The 21,356-nt window shown below is 41.7% G+C and overlaps 1 protein-coding gene across 2 annotated transcripts in view; it reads left to right on the top strand.

Annotated features, from left to right (window-relative positions):
• The window catches only part of RYK (receptor like tyrosine kinase), a 115,851-nt gene that overhangs the window by 41,428 nt on the left and 53,067 nt on the right, over window positions 1-21,356 (top strand). The window contains exons 2-7 of one of the 2 annotated variants that reach the window (XM_075570273.1): window positions 11,051-11,172; window positions 12,641-12,740; window positions 16,830-16,964; window positions 17,321-17,380; window positions 18,317-18,461; window positions 18,792-18,892. In XM_075570273.1, coding sequence (XP_075426388.1) covers window positions 11,051-11,172; window positions 12,641-12,740; window positions 16,830-16,964; window positions 17,321-17,380; window positions 18,317-18,461; window positions 18,792-18,892 — 663 coding nt within the window. Of the gene's footprint in view, window positions 1-11,050; window positions 11,173-12,640; window positions 12,741-16,829; window positions 16,965-17,320; window positions 17,381-18,316; window positions 18,462-18,791; window positions 18,894-21,356 lie in introns of both variants that reach the window. The other variant, XM_075570272.1, reaches the window with a different exon arrangement.

The raw sequence follows: 21,356 nt of genomic DNA, 5'->3' as shown, positions 1-21,356 counted from the left end.
TAGATATTCCATGTGCATGATTCTGTATTTCGCTAATCTTGTATTACAAAGTCTAAATTTAGAAGTACGTAGGGTTTTCATATGGTAATATATTTATCTGGGGTTCATGGGGATTCACCAAGTGTACCTTGTTACCATGTTAGACCAGCATCAATGTGGCACATCTATAATTCACACACATTTAGATGAGGATCAAAGCTTTGTTGGTTTGGACCAATAGCCGAACTTTGAGAAAGACAGCAACATATATAACTCTGGTATGGATTATCTAATGTGTAAATTGAAAATGTGCAGTCAACATATATCGTAATGTATTGGGACACATACACACAGTTTTATATGTTGTATGAAGAAGAAACTATTATCTGATTCCTGGATTATAAACTTGCAGATAATGCGTTGATTTTGCTTGTGGTATGTAATATCTGTTGCAAAACCATTCTGTGAAAATGAATTCCTCTAATGTACATTAATTTTCTCTTCAATTTAAACATGCAGGGCCGGAGAGACATTAGTTGTTTTTTTTTTTTTTTTTTTTCAGAAAAAGGAGAACAAACATTTCTTATGACTAAATAAGGGAGAAATTAAATTGTTTATTCCAGTAGTTTTAGTGTCAGCTATTCAAGGCTGTTTTTTTTGTTTTGTTCTATGGACAAGACTCGTTTGTATGTAAACATTTCCATTGGATAATAGTGTGTGTGTATAATCTCTATATACATACAATCTCTCCCTCTCTCCCTGTCTCGCTCTCTCCTCTATGCCAAATAGTGGCACGTTCCCGTGGGTGAGATTGTAACAGCCCCACTCCCTGCTCATCCATGGCCGCTTCTGGTGCGTTGTGCATGTCCTGCTGCAGCGCTCCACAGGTTGCAATAACGTTGACTTCATCTGTATACTCCATGAAGAAATAAGCCTGACCTCTTCTAGCATTCACATTCATGGAAACGCTAGCCTACCCACTGTGATTCCTCTGCAAGGTGCATTCACTTCTATAAACTCACATTAAAAGGTCCGTTTATTAGAAATTCTATTTCACGATCACTGCTGTTTTCCATTTTGATTTGCATGTCTACTATGTCATATGAAAAATATGGATTGCGATCTCTTTGTGTCCAATGGAGCAAGATTGATTTGTATGTTGAGAAACCATAAACGTACACTTCTTGGGTACTTCATTATTTTTCTTTTGTTGCAGTACAATGCTTTACAATAAAACTTTGTAGCCTGATCTTACTGGGTCCTGACATACACTTCATTTACATGTTAATCTAATCTATGGAGTACAGCAATATAGCAGTTCTGTGTTTGCCCTATGCTGTAAAAGTGCAGTCACTTTTACTTCCATATCCTGGCAGAACTTTTAAAAAGCATAGTGCTACTCTTCACTTCACAACAGTTCTTCAGCAATAAGAAAGTAACCCTTTCCTCCTCCCTCTTTCAATCCTTTTGAAGCAGTGCCATCTAAAAAAATCTCATAGGGAAAAAAACCTGAAAATTGTCACGAAAAAAATGACGGAACTGACTGCGCTCGTGCAGAAGCATTTCTAGTATTTTGCGCATGCGCACAAACATTCACAGTACTCAGCACATGCACAGACACATCAGCTACATTCCGGCCCTAGGAAAACACACTGTCCTTGCAGCCAGAATGTGCGCTTCTGGGACTGCATGATTGGGCCCGACCCTCCCGGAGCACAGTACCGCTGCATCTGACTGACACCCTGAGAGCCCAGTGCTTCTGTCTGTGACCGGCTACCTGGGGTCTCCTGTCCGGGGTGTGAGATGGAAACGGGGCCAAAGTCCCGGCCCTAGGCCTCCACTCACAGTTGCGTTGTAAGCACCGGCCCACAGCTGCAGGTGTAGGGGCCGCAACTCACCATGCCAAGTGCCTGCTCAAGCATGGTGGTCCCTGGAGTAAGCACTGTGGAGGACACAGTGTCAGGGGGACAACTGTCTGTGATCCTGACCAGTGCTCTGGTATAAGGGCCGCCGTCAGGGGAGGAGAGCCGGGACAATTGTCCCTGACCCCAAGGTTGCGGGGTGGGCCCGGCCAGCCAGACGGCCGTCACTGGCTGTTACCTGACCTCTGGCCAGGCTCCAGGTGCCCCGGGGACGGCAGCTCCACGCATGGGTACCGGGCCCCAGCTTTCCCCCTCCTGCAGCAGGCCTCTCTCCGGTGCTGTTGCGGGCGGCCTCCTGTGTAGGCCGTGCCGAAAGTTCGGAGGCTTGAAGGCAGGGTACAGAAGGTGCGTGCACGATGTGCAGGGGAGGAGGGTGATGTGAGATTAAGGGGGGGGGGGAGTGAGGACGATGTGAGGCGCAGGGGGGGAGTATTTGATGTGAGGTGCAGGGGGATGTGATGTGCAGGGGATATTGTGTGCGACTGAGGGAGAGGTGAGAGGTCGGGGGGAAGAGATAGATGGGGAGTCTCGCAAAAGCCACCGACACGGGGGGGGGGGGAGGGCAGGGGAAACTGTTGTCCTGGGCCCCAGGAAAGCTGTCTATATCCCTGTCTGGTATGCTATCATACACACGTGTGTATGCACATACATATACATACACACATACATACATATATATATATACATACACATACATACACATACACACAAAATACATATATACATAGACATATATACACATATACACACACAAATCTAAGGGGTATGTGCCGAACACGCGCCTTCACAATCAAAATTCACTGTATTTTATCAATCAAATTGTACTTTCATGTTTATGATATTTTTGGCATGAAACACTTTAGCTTCTTGGGAGTGGCCATGTCTGTCTGTACCCTTGACTGACAAGTGTGCACGCGGCTTGCATTATATCACATAATTTATTGTATGTGGCTTGCATTTAACAACAGGGCACATAGATATGAAAATGCGGCTTTGTTTCTTCAGGATAGTTGGAGGATAAACATTCCAACAACATGTTTTACATGTCTGTTTGTGTGGGTCAGTTTCCATGGGTGTGGACAGGCCTTTTTTGTCATACAATTACTCACCTATAAATCACTCTAACTCTCAAGATACCAAAATAGCAATCTTTACTGTGGGAAAGAAATCTCCTGCTGGTTTCTTGCATGCTATAGAGGTGAACAGGGGCCAGCACCACTCAATATCAGATGCTGCTGATTTAAACAGTTGTTTCGATACTTACATTCAAGGTACATCCCCCAATCTACTGATGGGTCACCATATGTAGTTTACAACGTCCACTATTAAGTACCCAAAGCAAAAATCGTTTGACATAGAAAAGAGCAAATACAATTAACACTTATGAGCACATTCACATGTCTCAGCGCCACAAACCTGGCTTTCCCCATAATCGCTTAAACATACATGACCTTCACTGCAGCCATGGATTCTGGGTAATGACATGCAAATGAGCACTCATATTGTCACTTTATGGTGCTTATCCATTTTAACATGGATACCTAGAAGGAAAGAAAAACGTGCAAGAAAAATTGTCTACTGAAAAATAAATAAACGAAGAAAGGTCAAACTATTAAGTTCATTATTCACTCATCTTCACTGACCTTTTGGTAACCCAACCATTTATTTCCTGGCTGGGTTCCCACCCCCACCACTGTAAATGTATAGTAACCAAGTCCCTGCAGGCAATGGATATTGTTATGGAGGCAATTGTTGAGAAAAGCTGCTGGCCATGTGAATTGTTATTTGAGAAGGTTCTCCTTTGTAAGGAAATAAGTGCTTTAGGAAGTTTAGAATCAAAACCGAGACTTTTGTTGTTGATTAAAACTATATTTTAAACTGAAATGTAATACGAGCGAAATGTATGTATTCATGAAATGATTTTTGTGAATACAGGAAACAGACTTTTTAGAGCCACAGCTTAATGTATTCAGCAAACTTTTCTTCTGTGCAAAAACAAAGTTGAAAAGTTACAACATATTGAAAAGTGTGTATCTTGGTCATAGCTGTGCGTCACGTTATTACACTGGCTCTTTGTCTCCAAGATCTCATTCATCTTCACCTTGTTCAATATAAAGTGGTTAATGCTAAAGTATAACTAGAAGAATAATATATATTTAATGAATTACCTTATATCCATATAATTCTGGCAATATATTCTGTGCTGTATGTTAAAAGTACATGTAAAATCAATGTACTGCAGAGTTTTTACAGTCTGATGTCTCGAACACAGTACGCGTGACGTCAAGCGCGCCGGTACTTTTCAAGATCTGTTTCCTGCAGTGTTGAGCGATGGGGGGGGGGGGGGGGGCGTGCCCGTGACGTCACGTGAGCGTTTCACCCTCATTGGCTGAAACGCGTACGTGACCCGGCCATCGCGCGTCAAAAACAAAAACCAGTTTGTCTCGCTCCGCATCGGCCATCACATGCACACGTGCACACTACAGACGTGCACTGGCCTACATTGGTTTGGGTCACTCGCACAGTCGGATCCACCATGGACGGGGCCTAAGTATTTAGTTAAGTCATAATCTTATAAAGTTGTACTTGATCTTTGTATTCCATTTTCTTAAACTGCCTACATTTTAAAAGAGCTTAAGGTGGGAATCGGGGCCTTCAGAGCTGAACTACGTTAATTTCGAATCTGGGAACCACGGCTACCCAAGACATGTACCTCAGTCATTGCCCTGGTTCTTCATGGAGGTATAAGTGATCCTGCGGGCGAATAGAAAGCCGCGAGAGATGTCGCAGCTTTCTTGTGACGCGGGACCTTTAAACCGCTGTATTGTTCACCCTGGAGGCACGGTACCGGGAGAACCTACACTTGGTATGGATCTTGGGAAGCAGGGGTTTCACCAAGCTGAAATTAATACAGTTTCACTTCCAGAGACGACCTGCTTCAAACCTAGTACAAAGATGAAAAAAACATAGGCGAAACCACACCTTTAAATGTAAGCTGCAGCCCTTGGTGTGCATGTATATATGCACGTCAAAGTCTTCAGGTATACAACATGACTGTTAAAAGTACAGTAGTTGGTAGAATAGCATTGCATGATCATCAGATGTGAGGAGAGATCCATGTTTTATTTGTGAGGTCTTTTGTGTCTGCAGTGTATTCACAATTTTTTACATTCTGTGTATGGGTTTTGCTTCTAGAACAACAACAAACCTATTTTTTCCCTGTCTTAAACTGGTGCTTGCAATTAAAAATGGGGTAAGGTTTGTGTTATTCCTGACAAAGCAGAAGTTGGCGGATTGGTAGGGATCTCCGCTCACTATGTAATCCATGCAACATTTCAGTTAAATGACTCCCATGTTTTGTGTAAGTTTAGCATTCTGAACCTTCCCTCATTTGCAGTCTGATCTCTCAGCTTGACCTCTGCTTTTGAGCATCTAAAAAGGTAAATCGACTAGGCCATCCAGCAAAGTTAATGAAACATGTCTGATTGCTTGCAGCTTTTTTGCTGTCTTGATATCCATTTATAATTGCACACAGTTGTGCATTGTACCGCATTGTATATCTCACAAAGTAATTTTAAACACTTGTTATTAATTAATTTGATTGTGTTTTAATAAATGCCATTGGCGTGACTTCCATTAAATTTGTAAGTGCTCGTAACTGTACTTTTCCCCTTGTATCCCATAGCAACTAACCATGCTGAGTCATTGAACCCGTTGTGTACCAGAACTCCAAAAAATGTGATTTACTCTTACACCTATACGGGGCATCGAAACTCCACTAATCTGGCTTTTACAGCCCCATATAGCTAGGACAAGCATCCTAAATGTTTTGGACTCTACACGAGCACTGGCACAACTCTTAAACCACCACAGTAAATCTTGGGTTGTCCTAAACGAGTGGTTCTCAAACCTATCCCCTGGCCCTGAGCCAGACCAAGTTTCTAAGTAAACCCAACATGCTGTAAATAGGAAAGATTGGTGCATTTACCTGTGTGCAAGTGCATTGATTATTCCTAAAACCTTGTGTGTTTGCTGGCTCACTGAGGAGAGGGCTGAGAACCACTGCCCTCAACTGCATATAGAACTATCCCAGGGTTACTAGAGATACTACACTCTTACTAAACACTAATACTATTATATATTTTCCACAGTTATCCATTACAATATTACTAGGTGCTGATATCTTAATTAAAATGCAGTAAATCATCAGAGCCTTTAATAACAACCTAAATACAATCTCTAGGTCTGATGTGAATTTAGATTCATATTACCGTACTCATGCTGTTTGGGAGGGTAATAAGCATCCATTCCTTCAGCTAGTATTTGAAGGCGGTGACAAAGCCCTAGGGGCAGGGAGGGGTGGGTCAGCAGAAAGTTATGTTTTGGAGAACCTATGGGCGAGCTTATGGTGGCGGGTTTGCTACATGCGCGCGCTTGCATCCGCACGCACTTGGACTCTTACCTGATTGTCTACGGTAGTTCCTCAAGTGCCTGCGGTGCTGCGAGCGTCGACGCTGCTACATTTTGCCGTGACACCCCAATTTGAAATTTTGCTCTGAAGTGAGCTGGCTCAGCCAATGAGAGCGAACCAGGTCTGTGATGTGTTCACCACGCCCCCGCCAGGCCCTCCCCCAATCTCCTGCAGCCTGTTACACTTCGCTGGAGCTGCAGGAGTGCGCGCGGTGGCTTGCACGCGCCACAGCCATGAGCTCGGCCTAACAGTGAAAGCACAATAACACATATTTACAAAGATTACCTTCTCATTTGCGTTTTATTGCACTCAATTCTGCAGTGATGGGGAATGCTGCAGGAAGCGGACAAACTAATCTTGTTAGAGGCGGTATGCTATGTTCCTTTATGAGGTGACAAGTCCTCTGAACCAGCATTCCCTACACACATTTTGAGTAAAACTTTTTTTTATTTTTTTGCAGTTTAACAACTGAGATGATAAAGGTTTGTGGGCAAAACATAGCAATAATAAACACTGCATTTAATGGAAGCCGGGCACTCAGCCAGATATGCCTTTGAAAGCAAGGTATTTTACTGAATGTCGGCATTCAACTTGAAAACACCTTTCATCTATTTAGCTTTGTACAGGCTAGTCACCACAGGCCATAACCTCTGCTTGTGTGTGTGCGCTTATTCCTTTGTTGGCAGAGGAGAGAAATAATTTCTTTGAGCTGATTCAGGGCTGTTCCACTTAACGAGTGAATAATTTCTGCATTGTATGGCGGTAATATTTTTGGTTGCCACAGAGCCTCGCTTTTTAAGGAAGGGTACCCTAACGTACCTGCCTCCCATCTCTACAAGTTGTTGGCTGCTGATTATCTGAAACTGGTATTGGAATGAGTTGGCTCTTTTTAAAATAATTGTATCTGTTCTAGTGATGTCAGACTGAAGGGGACGTGGGCTTTTAAGATTTTTTTTTACAAATAATGAAGTAATCCTTTGGATGACCGAGGGGCCAGAAACACATTGCTTTGGCACTCTTACAGAGAAAGGGTTAACTGCTCTCGGACTACTAGCAGTTGTCTTTTGCAAACGTAAAAAAAAAAAAATCTGCAGTGTCACTTGATAACATTAAGGTTGCCCAGATTGTTTTCACTTTATTGTAACACTGTACCATTTTTAACGATGCGCTTCTGATGCAAGTTGAGTTTGAAAGCTGATCAGATTTGATTCCTGGAAAGTACCAAATATTGCACACTGTACAATACTTACTGCTGTAGTTTGTATTCTAATTGTAAAGTTGCAATGCTCACAGCTGAGGTGTGGATGAATTTGGCAGACCGTTTGTAAGAGCCCCCCACAAAAAAAATGTCTTGCATGAATACCTCTTGTAAAGTGAGATTTTTCCGTCTCCTGGGTTAAAAAGAAAGGTCACACTTTCAGTGTCTCGGGGTGTTGTACAAAAAGTCTGGGTTTGTCCCAGATCAAAAGGATGGCAATTTTAAACCTCTCATGGATTCACAGTCGGCATAGAGAATAATCATCTGCCCTGTTCTGTGTTAACATTTCAACTTCATCCATAGTAGCTATTTATAGGCTACATTTTAAAGCCACAGCACTACAGTGGGGGGCCTTATCAATCAGCACATTAGGTCTTTGTTATTGCTGTTGTGATCCCTCTCAGCACTGCTTGAAAAGAGGGTTTTTAATGTGATCAGTGAATTCCTTCCCTGTTGCTTCCTCCCTCTCTCAACCATATGTCTGTCTCTACAGCTCCTTACAAACATTAGCGTTTGGTTTGGAGACCCAAGTCCATTGTTGCTATTTGATTTTGCTCCCGCACTTGCAAAGGAAAAGATTATATCTCAGCATTATTTGTGTAGCCTGCATTTCTCTGGAAAAGATCTGACGTCTATAGCAACAGCAGTGTGCAAAAAAGATTTCCAATGGATCCACTGCGATTTGGGAAATTCAAACCACTGCTATGGAGCAACATAAGACGGTGCTCAGTATATTGATCTAGGCGTGAGGTTGGCTTTATTCAGAGGTGTTACAGCCCCTGTGGGGGCACAATTTACAATGATTTCTTGAAGAAGCTGTCCCTCCAAACATTTGTTGGGTGAACGCAAAGGAGTCTTCAAACAAATGCATTCCAGAAGCCTTCTTTGAACCTGCCACTTTGCTGTAACTCTTGCAAACAAAGTGACTATGGAGAGCTCACTGACTCAGCTTTTCAAACCGACCTTACTGACCTTACTTGTAGCCCATGTCTCACCTCTGAAATACAGTATCACTGTCATCTCTCCATTTTATAGGTGAACTCATTACACATGCATTGGAGAGACTAGTTGGTCATCACAAGTCTTCAATTGCTCTTATGATGAATGATCAGTCTCATCTTTGGGCAGTCACAACTACAATAGGGACAGCAGAATGGTGTGGTAATGTTTTATGACTGCAGTGTTTGAGTTGGGGTAAAATCACTACATATGACCATGCATGCTTGCCTTAGTAGATGCATTGCATGTGGTTATTGTCATTGGGTAAGGGATGGATAATGGAGAAGTGTACCAAAAACACAAGGTTTGTCATATCAAAATCTGTTACCCTTCTTCAGACATCAGTTTGGATGAGAAGTTACTTATTTTGGTACCGGATGGACCTCAGTCACGTAATACTAGTCCCTCTGGTAATTGAGGTATTAATGGTACAGTTTCATTTAGCAAGTTTAAAATATTCATCAAACTGAAAGCTCTGCTGCACAATGCAGCATCTCTACTTTTTTTAACATTAGATTAATAATAGGTTAGGTGTGTTTAGAACTTTTTAAATTAAGTCCTGACAACCTGACGCCAAGGATACCTACAGTATGAAAACACAGTCCTTGTTGTATGTATCCGCACTTGTCATGCTGTTTGTTCTAACGGAGAAAAGACTGTATAAGCTACTCCAAGTTTGCATTCATTGCATCATTTTATTTTTACGTTCCCTCCATAATGATTGTGCATCTATACTGACTGTATGAAGTGCAAAATCAGAAGGTAGAGGGGGGAAGTCAGTTTTTACTTTTTGAACCGGGACTGGAACTTTAAGTTGTAACCTTTTGCTATGGGTCAAATGAAGCCGATAAGTAAATAGACGTACGGTGCCTCGGTAAACTAGACAAAGCCTTAAAAGATCCTGGAAAACATCAGTCAGAATTAATGACAGCCACAACACAGATAAAACCCTGGTAATGCAGTTGTATGGATTAGTGAAATAACATGGAAAAGAGATTGTTTAAGCTTCCCCCCCTGAAGCCCTCAGGGTGCCTAATGAACAATGCCACCACGGTGTTGTAATGCTGCCAGCGAGAGGTGCTCAGGGGGATTATACTGTTCCTTTAATTGGTCCAATTAGTCCAAGGTTTCTTGTGAGCATCACTCTCTTCTCGCTAGCTTATTAGGAGGCCATTAGGCTAGGAATTAGGCTCAGTTGGTTTAATACACAAAACAGATTGTAAGATTCATTCGGGTGGATGATTGAATGGATTGAAGCTGTGGAGTTGAGATTCTTCTCGTCGTCATAAGAAGGATACAGGCAGTGGAAGGGTTGCAATAAAACAAGAACATAATGAAATGGAATTCATAAACCTTTTTTAAAACTCCTCGTGCCATTGAAGAAATACCTAATTTATTCAAAGAGGTAGAAATGCCTAATTATAAACCTGAAGAATAGTGTGCCAGCTGGTAACAAGCATTTCTGATGGTCCCCCGGAGCCTTATTTGCATTTGAAGTGAATACTTTGCCCTCTTTGTACTCCTATTTTGTATACAAGCTGAGCTTCACTCTTTATAACCCCGGTCCCACTCACTGGACTCAACACACATTTTTTTTTTTTAATTAAATTTTTTTGGTTGTCAAACTGCTTTTACTTTTGTATTTTCCCTTTCTTCCTTGCACACATTTATTAATCCAGCAATTTTCCATTTGGGAGAAATGTTGCTGCAAAAAAATAAATCCTGTTGTACTCTTTACATCTGAATGATCTATTATGTCTCAGGAAAGCGATCTTAGAATCATTGTAGATAACGCCATGAAAACATTGGCTCTTCGTCCGCAGTCAAGAAGGCAAATAAATCGGGGATAATCAACAAAGGTTTTGGAAATAAAATAGAAAGTATAATAATGCCATTGTATGAAGCAATTGTGTGCCCATATCTAGAATACTAGAGTACTACAGTTCTGATCACCTCGGCTCAAAAGGGACTTCATGGAGCTGGAGAGGGTGCAAAGGGACTATAAGAATGCTTAAAATTCAAGAGCAGTTACCTTGGGTGAAAAGGCTGATAAGATTAGGGACCATATTTACTAAGTAGTACTTATTGTATAAGTAACTGTTTACTTAAAAAGGCCGTAAGGTGGCTTCCGGAGTAAGAACGTGTCTTGTGTTTGAGTGCAGTTGCCCATGAAACCTTGAAAAATAATCTTAGTACTGCTAAACGCTCATAAATGGGAACATCAAGAAAGAATGGTCATATTTGCATGAATGCTGCACACTGTTGGGTGGTTGGGCCTGGAGGGCTATCATCAAGCACTATCCCGTGCTATAAAACACACTGTACTGTTTTTGTGGTCATTGTGTCACAGCTTGCATTTATAACTTATTTATTTCTCTTTCAAAAATCCTGAATGTTTTGTTTTTTTTCCCTTTCCTTCAGGTCTAGACGCAGAACTGTATTACGTAAGGAACGATATCATTAATCACTATGCGCTCTCCTTCAACTTGCTTGTTCCTAGTGAGACCAACAGCCTCCACTTCAGCTGGCATGCTAAATCTAAGGTATGTCCAACAGAAGGTTTCCAGGTTCTTCATTTTCCTGGTGTTGTGTGTCTACTTCTCATTTCCTTGTGCTGTATTTATGCTCCTCTCTTATTTTGTGGGCTTAACTTCCACTTCAAACATTCAATTGTACAGATCACCTGGACATTTGAGCATTAAGTCTACAGTGTGGACCTTTTTCTTACTCTGTAATCGTAACACCGTTCTGAGTGAAGACATGAGAAGCTGTAGGGTCTTGTGAGTAGAGCCACCTGTTGCCCCCATAATCTCGTGCTGTAGTTGGCCAGTTCCCCGCTGGCTACTGCAGTGCCCGCTGTGGCGGATGCTGCAGGTACTAGAGCCGCCCCACAATGGGACAGGCCCGCTGCGAGGGGGGGCTGCCGTGCTGACAAACTCCTGCTCTCAAGAAAATTGAGATCAGGAGGCGCGACGGAGCGCTAGGCCACGACCCCCGGCGGGTTAGCCAGTGAGGGCGAACCTGTTGGGTGACATCACGGCCGCTCCCCCGTCACGCCCCCCCCCCCCTGTCTTTCCCCTGCAGCTCTCTGCAGACCGGGAAATTTGGCTGCATGCGCCGCCAGCCTCGCATGTGCGCTTGCAGCGCAGGCAATGGGGCCGCAGCCATAGACGGGGTTGTTAACGTACCTGTTTTAGTGATATAAGGTTTTCTGTGCAGTGGTAGCATAATGGTAACAAACTAGGGAGAACAGTCGCAACCTAAAACAGACAAGACTGGTGGGAAGGAAGGAGGAGTTCTGAGAAGCAATCATATTAAGTCAAAAACATCACTTTTTATGAGGGGGAGATGCTGTAGGGGATCACTGATGAACAGGGTGGACATGGTAAGTATGAAAGGCAATCAGCACAGCCAAGGGTTCAATAGCACTTACAGGTGTGCCGACGAGTATTCTATAATTTATCTGGGGCAATCACCAACAAGACTTGGGTACATGCTGCAACATTTCAGTGACATTTCTGCAGACAGACTAATGGCCCATCAGATTAACACAGCGGGGGTCCCTGGCAGTCCCATTCAAACTGAATGGGACTGCCAGGGACCCCTCCTGTGTTAATCAGATGGGCCATTAGTCTTTCTGCAGAAATGTCACTGAAATGTGCAGCATGTACCTGAGTCATGTTGGTGATTGCCCCAGATTTTCCAAGGCAAGTTTTAGAATAAAGGCTGGCGCAGCAGTAAGTGAGGAGTACTACTTGAGTACACTGGAACAAAGAAAGGGGGTGTGATATACCTTCTAATACTCTACAGGTTACCTTATACATGTTATATGCAAAACGGTGTATATCCTGCACACCTTTAAATATGTTTAGAGGGATCTGCTATGCAATACAGGTCCCTATGCCAGCAAAGGGTTGAACACGTCACCAGATGCATCAAATAGCACATTTTGCAGCACATGGCTCCTTTCTCTCCTCTCTTCCCCTTTCTACAAGCCTGCTTTTGTTTCAGGTGGAATACAAACTGGGATTGCAGGTGGACCATTCTTTGGCCGTGGACACACCCCAGGCCAACATCTCCATGCAGGGGGATGTCCCTTACTCTTTATCTGGTGAGCGCAACTGTGTTTCTGCTTTGGCAATAACCATTAGTACCCTCATGTACATTTAGCTGCATGTACAGTATTAACCACCCAAATGTAAAACAAAAGTTGTTTAGTTCTGGCTGGATTTAGAAGTACAACTCTTGTCATTTGTAGAGATGGGCAAATTTTTTTTATTGTTTTATTTGAATCCGTTGCGAATATGCACGTTTTTTTTCAGCTGCAGAGTTCCATGGATCAGTCTCAAAAAAGCAAACTTGGTGGATTTTCAGCAACAAACCCCCCCCCCCCCCCCCCCCAACAGATTTGGATTTTTACAAATCTGAATCTGTTTGTGGATTCTGAACCCTGGAGTATGAGTTTTGCAGAGAGAGAGAGAGAGAGAGAGAGAGAGAGAGAACAAGACCTATTTTCATAGCTTTCCAAGCACGAGATCTATCCCCTCAAATCTCAAACAACATATGGAGACACACCTGGGCTCAAAAAGGAGCACACATGAGATATCTGGGAGATTACTATTATAGGCTAAATGTAGACTTATTTATTTACTTTTTTCATAAAAAAAGATAGACACTTTTGTAGTCATTGATTTTTATCAGCATGATAGTCTACATTCTTTTGCTTTTACTGCATTTGTTTATTAAAATGAAATTTTACATACACACAGCCCCCTCTATATATCACACTGAATTCACACTGCAGCACCCCCTCTACACCCACAAAACATGCACTGTAGCCCTCCTCCACCCTCTACCCCCACCAGACACACACACCAACAAAACAGACTGCTGCCACCTCTACAGACACACAGACACACATTCCGGGCCATTACTGAATGGATAATGTCCGTAATTTTAACCAATCAGAGAGCAGGGATTTCAATAATGCCCGGAATTTAACAGCTTTAGGCTATAATGACAAGTACAAGGCACAATGTGAGGAATGGGGTACTGGTGTTGGGCCCAACAGGATCTGAACCCACAACCTCTGCTATTCTGGGCAGCAGCTCTAGCATTGTGCCCTAAACCAGCTGATTTTAGTGCCCAATCCACCTTCGAATTTCCATGTGGGAATTGCCTTTTGGTATATAAAAAAAAATCTGTGTAAGATCCGCTAATCGGATCTATTTATTTGGATCAGTGAAGCCCAGGCGCAAAATCATATTCTCTTTCGAGATTAGCAGAAAGCCTCTTGCTGAAAATGTTAGTTCACAATAAATTGAACAAATGGGGGATAGTCCACTGAACAGTCTGCAACCTTGTACACAAATTATATTAAAATATATTTGCTTATTTTCTGAGGTGAAGGCTAAGGCGTGTAATATAGTCCTCACGCATGTGCTACCGTCCGCGTGTCAATTATAATTGCAGGGTATGAGCCTTCAGTTGCTATAATACACGCGCGCACGCCCGTGAGCGGTGGTGCGGCAGACCAGGGAAAATACAATGAAATTGTATTTTCGCACAGCTGCCACGCCGCGAACCAATCACTGCGCGGCCTAACGCTGTGACGTGAGTCACGTCCCCTAACCGCGCACGTCACCACTTGCACCCTAGCAACTAAACGCGTGCGACATGTGCACCCACAACGCCGGGTGCTCGCACGCACAGCAGCGAGGACTATATTACATGCCTAAAAGTAATTACTCAAGAATCATGGAGTTGAGTATCGTTATTAACTATGCAACAGTGACGCCTTGTGACCGTTTTAAACACTGCCCCTAGTAAACATTGGTGTTTGAAAAAGACAACCCTTATTACACGCCGGATCCATAAAGGAGCAAAACACATGAAATCTTATGATATAGATATAGATGTAGATATATATAGAGATATCAACATACAAAACAGTACTTTACTATATTGGTCTCTTCCTTTATTTCAGAAGTCTATTAAGATCACCTATTTCAACATTTATTTTACCAATATACTAGGACTTTATATTTCTATATTGTCTAGGTTTTACGCCTAATGTTACCATTTCCCGATATGGATATATACCTATATATATCTATATGCGTTCTGTAGTATTAGATAAGTGACTGCGTTTTTTTTTTGTTTTTTTTCAACGTTTAATGCCATTTTTAATGAGTTCAAATAAACTGACATACTTTGATTTCTATAGCAGGTTTAATAATATAGCGGGTGATAATTTGTTGCCAATATTCCCATCAGTTTGAGCGGTAAACTGTAACAATAGTCAATGTTACCTTTGTAGTTTCCAGATACAGTGTTGCTGCTGAGTTACACTGACTGAAGGATTGATTGTAACTGAAAGGCAGCCAATTAGTTAGGCACACAATCAGGATTTTTACATATAACAGGAGCACCAAACGATTGGCAGCTTAGGCAAGAATGTAGAATTTTACATTGTCACATGCTTTACATATTAAAATAAGAAAAAAAGGAAGCATGTAGTATTGCTGCTTTAATGCAGCAAAACATGAAATCTTAGAGAGAGAGAGAGAGATATCAGTTCTGTAGTATTAGATAATAGTGAGTGTTGAAGAAAAAAATGATTATTCAACTCTTAATGCCATTTTTAATGAGTTTTAATATATTGACCATCCTTTGATTTCTGTAGCCGGTTTAGCACACCTCCCAAGCAGCGCAATATCTTTGTAGCACTTTTCTGTGTGATCATTTATTGCCAATATTCCCAGCAATTTGAGCTGTAAACTGTAACAATAGTCGAGGATTCCCTGCAATATTCAGGTCATTTGAAAATGGTAACAAACGCAGAAGATTTTACAATAAATCTGATCTCAGACACACTATTAGAGAGGGTTGGGGTTCATTACAATGCATCTGATCTCAGACACACTATTAGAGAGGGTTGGGGTTCATTACAATGCATCTGATCTCAGACATGCTATTAGAGAGGGTTGGGGTTCCGCAGAATCTCACAATATAATTATAGGTTTCGTTAAAAAAAAAAAAAAAACTGCTCTAAGCATTAGACAGTGTATAAGTGACAGTACATTTTTGGCCTTTTATGTTTGTTCTATTTCCTCTTTTGTAAACTACCAGGTAATTTCAGTTACAGAAAACATATGTATTTATGATCTAAACACAAATGTGACTCTGCACAATAGCGTAATTTTCAGCTTGCATCCTCTTTGGAACAAGGTTCTTAATACAATAACAATGTACGCCAGATAGAAGAAACTGTTTTATATCATGGAACATTGTGTCAAAACACTTCCTCTGCTTTTAAATTACCTTAGAAGCCTTTTAAAATCAAATCGTATTCATGTACTTATTTGAGCAGTATTCATGTACTTATTTGAGCAGTATTCATGTACTTATTTGAGCAGTATTCATGTACTTATTTGTGCAGTATTCATGTACTTATTTGAGCAGTTGCTGACCCTACCAAACAGTCTATTCTGTCCAATTAGGATGAAACATGACAATAGCAGCAAGTTGAACGAGTGCACATAGTGATTGTTTGGTGTGGTTTACAGTTTGCAACAGGCTATAATTGTCATGGTGTTCAGAAGGAGCTTGTTGAATGTTTTGACATCTTTATTATGATGAATCGTTCAAAAAAACACTGTGGCCACATTTTGCATGGTAATAATTTTCTGAACAGGTTAACGTATTGTTTGGCCACATTTGAAGCGAATTACATATTGTCTTGTCTTTGGTTAGCTTGGAGTGAAAAGTGAATCTTTTGTAGCAGGAGTTCCTATAGATGTGTGCAGCAAAACACAACAGAACTGGTCAAATAGTTTAGCTTTATAAAGTGTTATCCTGAAACATCTGTGCTTGCTAAACTGTTACACATCTCACCAGGGTCAGTCTAGCCTTTCATGCACGTGCACAGTTGGGGGTAACTGGGTAAGGGTAAAGAGTAACATTTTAAGATGTACAGTGCTGTGTATTGTCACAGACTGTGAAACTTCATTCTTCGCCAGTCAGGGACTCTGCCAGTATTCTAGAGACACTGCAAACCAAATTTGCTCCCGTGTCACAAACTTGGCTGAGCTTTTGATGAGGTGGAATAGCAGCATATAAAAGGTATGTGTCTCTTTACAGACCTGTTAAAAATCTCATTAACAACCTTTTTTTTTTCCTCCTTCTTTTTTTCTGGCAGTCTTTAGAGTCGACCTTTTTTGCTCTGGGAAAATGGACTCCGAGGTCATGTTACTCATGCAACTCAACGTAACGATCAGCTCTGCCAAAAATATCACAGTCCTCAACTTCAAACGGAGGAAAATGTGTTACAGGAGTAAGTGTTTTGGCCTCTGTTGTGCGTAGCATTGAAGGCAGCCTGGGTTAGCCACAGATCTATTAAACAAGGCCTTACATTTGAGGCGGATAGGAAGCCCACACAAAGCAGCTCACTCACTATAAATTAAAGATCACAAAATTGCAGTTTAAGATCTGATCACCATTATAATGTTTTCTTTTAATAACCGCATGTGCTTTTGAAATGTTAGTTGATCGTGTATTTGCCTACAGTAGTTTCAAGATGCTGCTTGCTTTAATGAAGTAGAATCAACAGTGTATTGTGCCTGGAGCATTATTGTTGATGATTGTGTATGGTTCATAGTGCGTACAAGCAGTCTCCTATTCTTTTCACAGAGGTCGAACAAGAAGTCAAGGTCCCCATATCCCCAGAGAAAAACAGCTCCGGGATTAACTGTAAGTCTTGTTTGGGTATTCAAATTATGGCGTTAACTAAATTCAGCACCGTCGAGGGAGGTCTTCCAGTTTCATTTGGCCTTGCTTCAAACCCACACATTATTTAGTGCATGTACTGTATGAGTTTTTAGCTGCAGGGGGGGATGAGGAGAGAGGGCCTGCAATTAAAGGGTCAGGTTATTTATACAGTTTCTGATAGACACGTAAACAGAACAATCACCTTTTAGTGATCCCAATTAATTTTTTACAGTCGGACAAAAGGAGAAAAATACAATACCAAAGGTCACAGAATCTCACCCATAAAATTAAACCCCAGTTCCCAACTAAATGTGAGCCAATTGCAAAGAATACATACAGAAAAATATTACTGCTATCCTGATATGTTAATTGAACATAAAAGTAATGTGAAAGTTATAGAAACCTGCCCCAGAAAATCTGTAGCTTATGCCAATACGGAGTAGCAGGATATATTGATGGCCAGTGTCCTAATTCAGGTTGCAGTCCATTCATAGATTTAATGTGCAGCCAGGTGAACGCATTCATAACCCATTTGTTGTTGCTGAACTCTAAATACATTGTAGTAGCTTTTCCAAGAGTTCCACGTTCCACAGCAAACCTATCAGTGACACGCTGACGCAGCTGTGGGACCATTTGACTATTTCATGCTAAGTTCCCATTTTCAAATACTGGAACCACAAGTGAGGTTGGGCAGCAACCTGACAATTTTGGTGAAAACCCAGGTGTAAAATATTGTGCCGCCTTCTATTTTTCTCTGTCCGAGCCATGACTTCTTTAACCCTTTTGCTACTAGAGTTGGCTACTGCAATATGTTGCACTCTGCTGTGGCAGGGAAAGGGTTAGAGTGCCCCAAAGGTAAGCTCATTACACTCTATGTAACGGCATCATTCCTGCTCTTTCTTGTCCCGTTCCCCCCAGTTGATCCGGTAAATGTGGCCCCCACTACCTCCACCCGCGTGTTCTACATCAGTGTCGGCGTTTGCTGCGCGGTGATTTTCCTGGTGGCCATCATACTAGCCGTTCTGCACCTCCACAGCATGAAACGAGTGGAGCTTGACGACAGGTGTGTGTCCATCACTTATTAATATGCCAGTGCTTTTGTCAACCAAAGTCCCACATAACCTAAGGCTGCCTCTGACTAAGGGGCTCCCATTGGAAGGCAATGATGGGATTTTAGTATGTTGTTCATGAAAGGATAATGCCACGTTAACTCTTTGTAAGGTTTTTTGTTTAGTTTCTGTTGGTTAGACAGGTTTATAGAACTGGGCACATGTTTTACTTACTATTAACTGAATGACACTGATTAGATGAGCTTGCATTCTGAGTATCAGGAACTCACACAGTTTGCATTAAATCAGTACTTCACATGGAGTCTTTTTTGTTTTGTTTGCAGCATGAGTGACAGCAGCAGCTCCCAGGGTCTCTCTCAGCCGTCTACCCAGACAACGCAGTACCTGCGAGCAGACACCCCCAACAATGCAACGCCAGTCACCAGTAAGAGTTCATTTAGCAGTATAGTTCCGTTTAGCAATGCAATGTCGGTGGCCACCCTTGAAATGAGATCGATATATGGTCCTTATCACCCTTAATTCTGATCCTCCATGATTTGCAATCGCACTGAATATCTTATTTAATGTATGTTTCCAGATTTTCCCTAGTACAGAAATGTAATGATTTAATATCAACTGTACCCAAGTTTGTTTCACAAGGGTAGCCTGGTAAGGACAGTGCATCTGTTGACAGGTATGTGTAGGGGAAACCACTAAAAAGTTCTTCCAACATGTGGTAAAAATGACTTGGCAATATGCTAAGCAATATCTCCTTATTCGTTCCCTACAGCTCTTAACAGCTTTCAAGGCCATGCATATCATGACTCTTAGGAGGTTAATGTATATATGTTGAAGCGGCTGTTCACAAAGTTTTTTGGCTGCAAATCCCCATTGAACCGCAGACGGCTGCGTTGGCGTATATCGAAAATGGCCTCTAGCATTTATCAATTTTTGGGTGCAGCTCACAAAAGGACTATTTGTGTAACGTTCTAATGTGTTTCGTCCTAGTTTCTAAGGCTGAGATTATACTCGGTGCGATGTGCTGGTGCACGTGCAACAAACACAAATAGCTAATCCCTATGTGGCCGCCCCTAGTGCGTGTGAACGACGGAGCGCGATGGCGGGACCGCGTTTTGAAAAGACCAAAAAAAATTGTATTTTCAAACGCGGTTGCGTCACGTCAGCATCACGTGAGAGGTTCAGCCAATGAGGGCGAACCAGCTTTGTGACGCGCCCGCCACTCCTCCACCACGCCTCCTCATCGCCCCCCCAATCTCCTGCAGCCAAGATCATATGTCGCTTTGGCGAGAGCGGACTATAACCGTGGCCTAAGCTGTGTGAAAATGTGAGTGAGATGATCATATAATGTTGTGGTATTCAGCACCCACTAGTGGTAGTTTACAGTAATGTCTGTGCATCTTATAGTATTTCTAACCCGTGTGACTTTGTTTTGTATAAAAGGCAAATACTATTATTTTCATTTAACTTTGGAAGTGGCCTCCTTTTTCACGCGTGTAGTGATCGATGGGCACTTGTTAGTTTAGCAGTACAGGCGGTCCTCGGTTATCCAACGGAACCCGTTCTGGAAGTAGCGCTGGATAGTGAAACCGTTGTAAAGTGAGTCCCATGTTAATCAGTTGCGGTGAGCTTGGATAACGCATTCCGGCGTCGGATAACGCATTCCAGCGTAGGGTTGCATTGTAAAGCGTAGGATATGCCATTTGTTGTAAAGTGAAATGTTGGATAACGAGGACTATCTGTATAGAGGTACTAAGGTGAGTTACATGTCCAATAGGTTAAATGTAGCAAATTGACAATTATTTTTTTAAACAAAAGAAACTGAATAACAATAAGTATTTGATTTTTTTTTTTTTACGGTAAACAATGGAAGATTTTTTCAATTTTCATCTCGTCTTTTGTTGACAAGACATTCCTTAAAGCTAATTGCTTTTTCTGTTTTGTTCTTGGTTTATGAAGTAATTTTGCCATTATGAGTCAAATGTTAAATAGAAGTAGCTGATATGTTTGTGTTCCCGGAGAAAAGCAAAACAGATTAATTTTCCACACGATACAAATAAGTAACATTTTAGCTGATGTAATCGTTCTAAGGAAGTTGATTACATGGAGGTTGCATAAAAAACATTTTTTGTTTTTTACCCACTACAATAGTCTCCTAATTTTATGTGTTCAGTGTTGAACCCAGCATTAGTTCATAAGCACATGCTGCCTCTGGTGCTGCCCAAAGTGTTAACGCCACACCTCTGTTACAGACAGCATTTTATTTGTCCTGCTTAAGCCTGCTGGTGAAACGCTGGGTTATTTAAGTGCTTACACGGTATATTGTACATTCTGTGAGTTGAAATTGGAAGCTTGCCTTGTTTTGTATTCTGGTGAAGCATGGAAAGGGACTACTGGTCTCTGCACCTTTACCGCAACAACTAGTCAATAGAATATGTGGTAACTACGCACGCAATACTTTCTACAGTATCCATGTAATGCAGAATGTTTACACAACACACAGGATTCATTATAATCATTAAACCTCGGTGGCTCTTTTCCTGCTCTGTGGACATTGTTGACTAGCTCATTCATAGTCCACGTTAGCAGCTTCCATGCTCTGAAGAAAGGTTAATGCTGCAGAGGGTTGTCATACCAGCTACTGTACTCATCCATGCACCATTTGTTGTCCGTGTTTTTTTTTTTGTTTTGTTTTTCCATATCGGGTTTAACAACACTTTAAATGTGGATATAAAATACTGTCATTCAGTATGAGGCAGGATTGGTTGAAGATGTGCATTTTGTGGTAATTTACCTAGCCGTGTATTTGAGTCATGCTGCATGGGCAACATTAGGTACCCCTAAATAGTCTCCCCTAATTAATAAAACATTTTCCTCTTGCCACCTGTAGG

The sequence above is a fragment of the Ascaphus truei genome, chromosome 14 (assembly GCF_040206685.1).
Source record: "Ascaphus truei isolate aAscTru1 chromosome 14, aAscTru1.hap1, whole genome shotgun sequence".
In the NCBI taxonomy this organism is placed as follows: Eukaryota; Metazoa; Chordata; class Amphibia; order Anura; family Ascaphidae; genus Ascaphus; species Ascaphus truei.
Note: the sequence above shows the minus strand (reverse complement) of the source record. Positions and strands in the feature narration are given on the sequence as shown.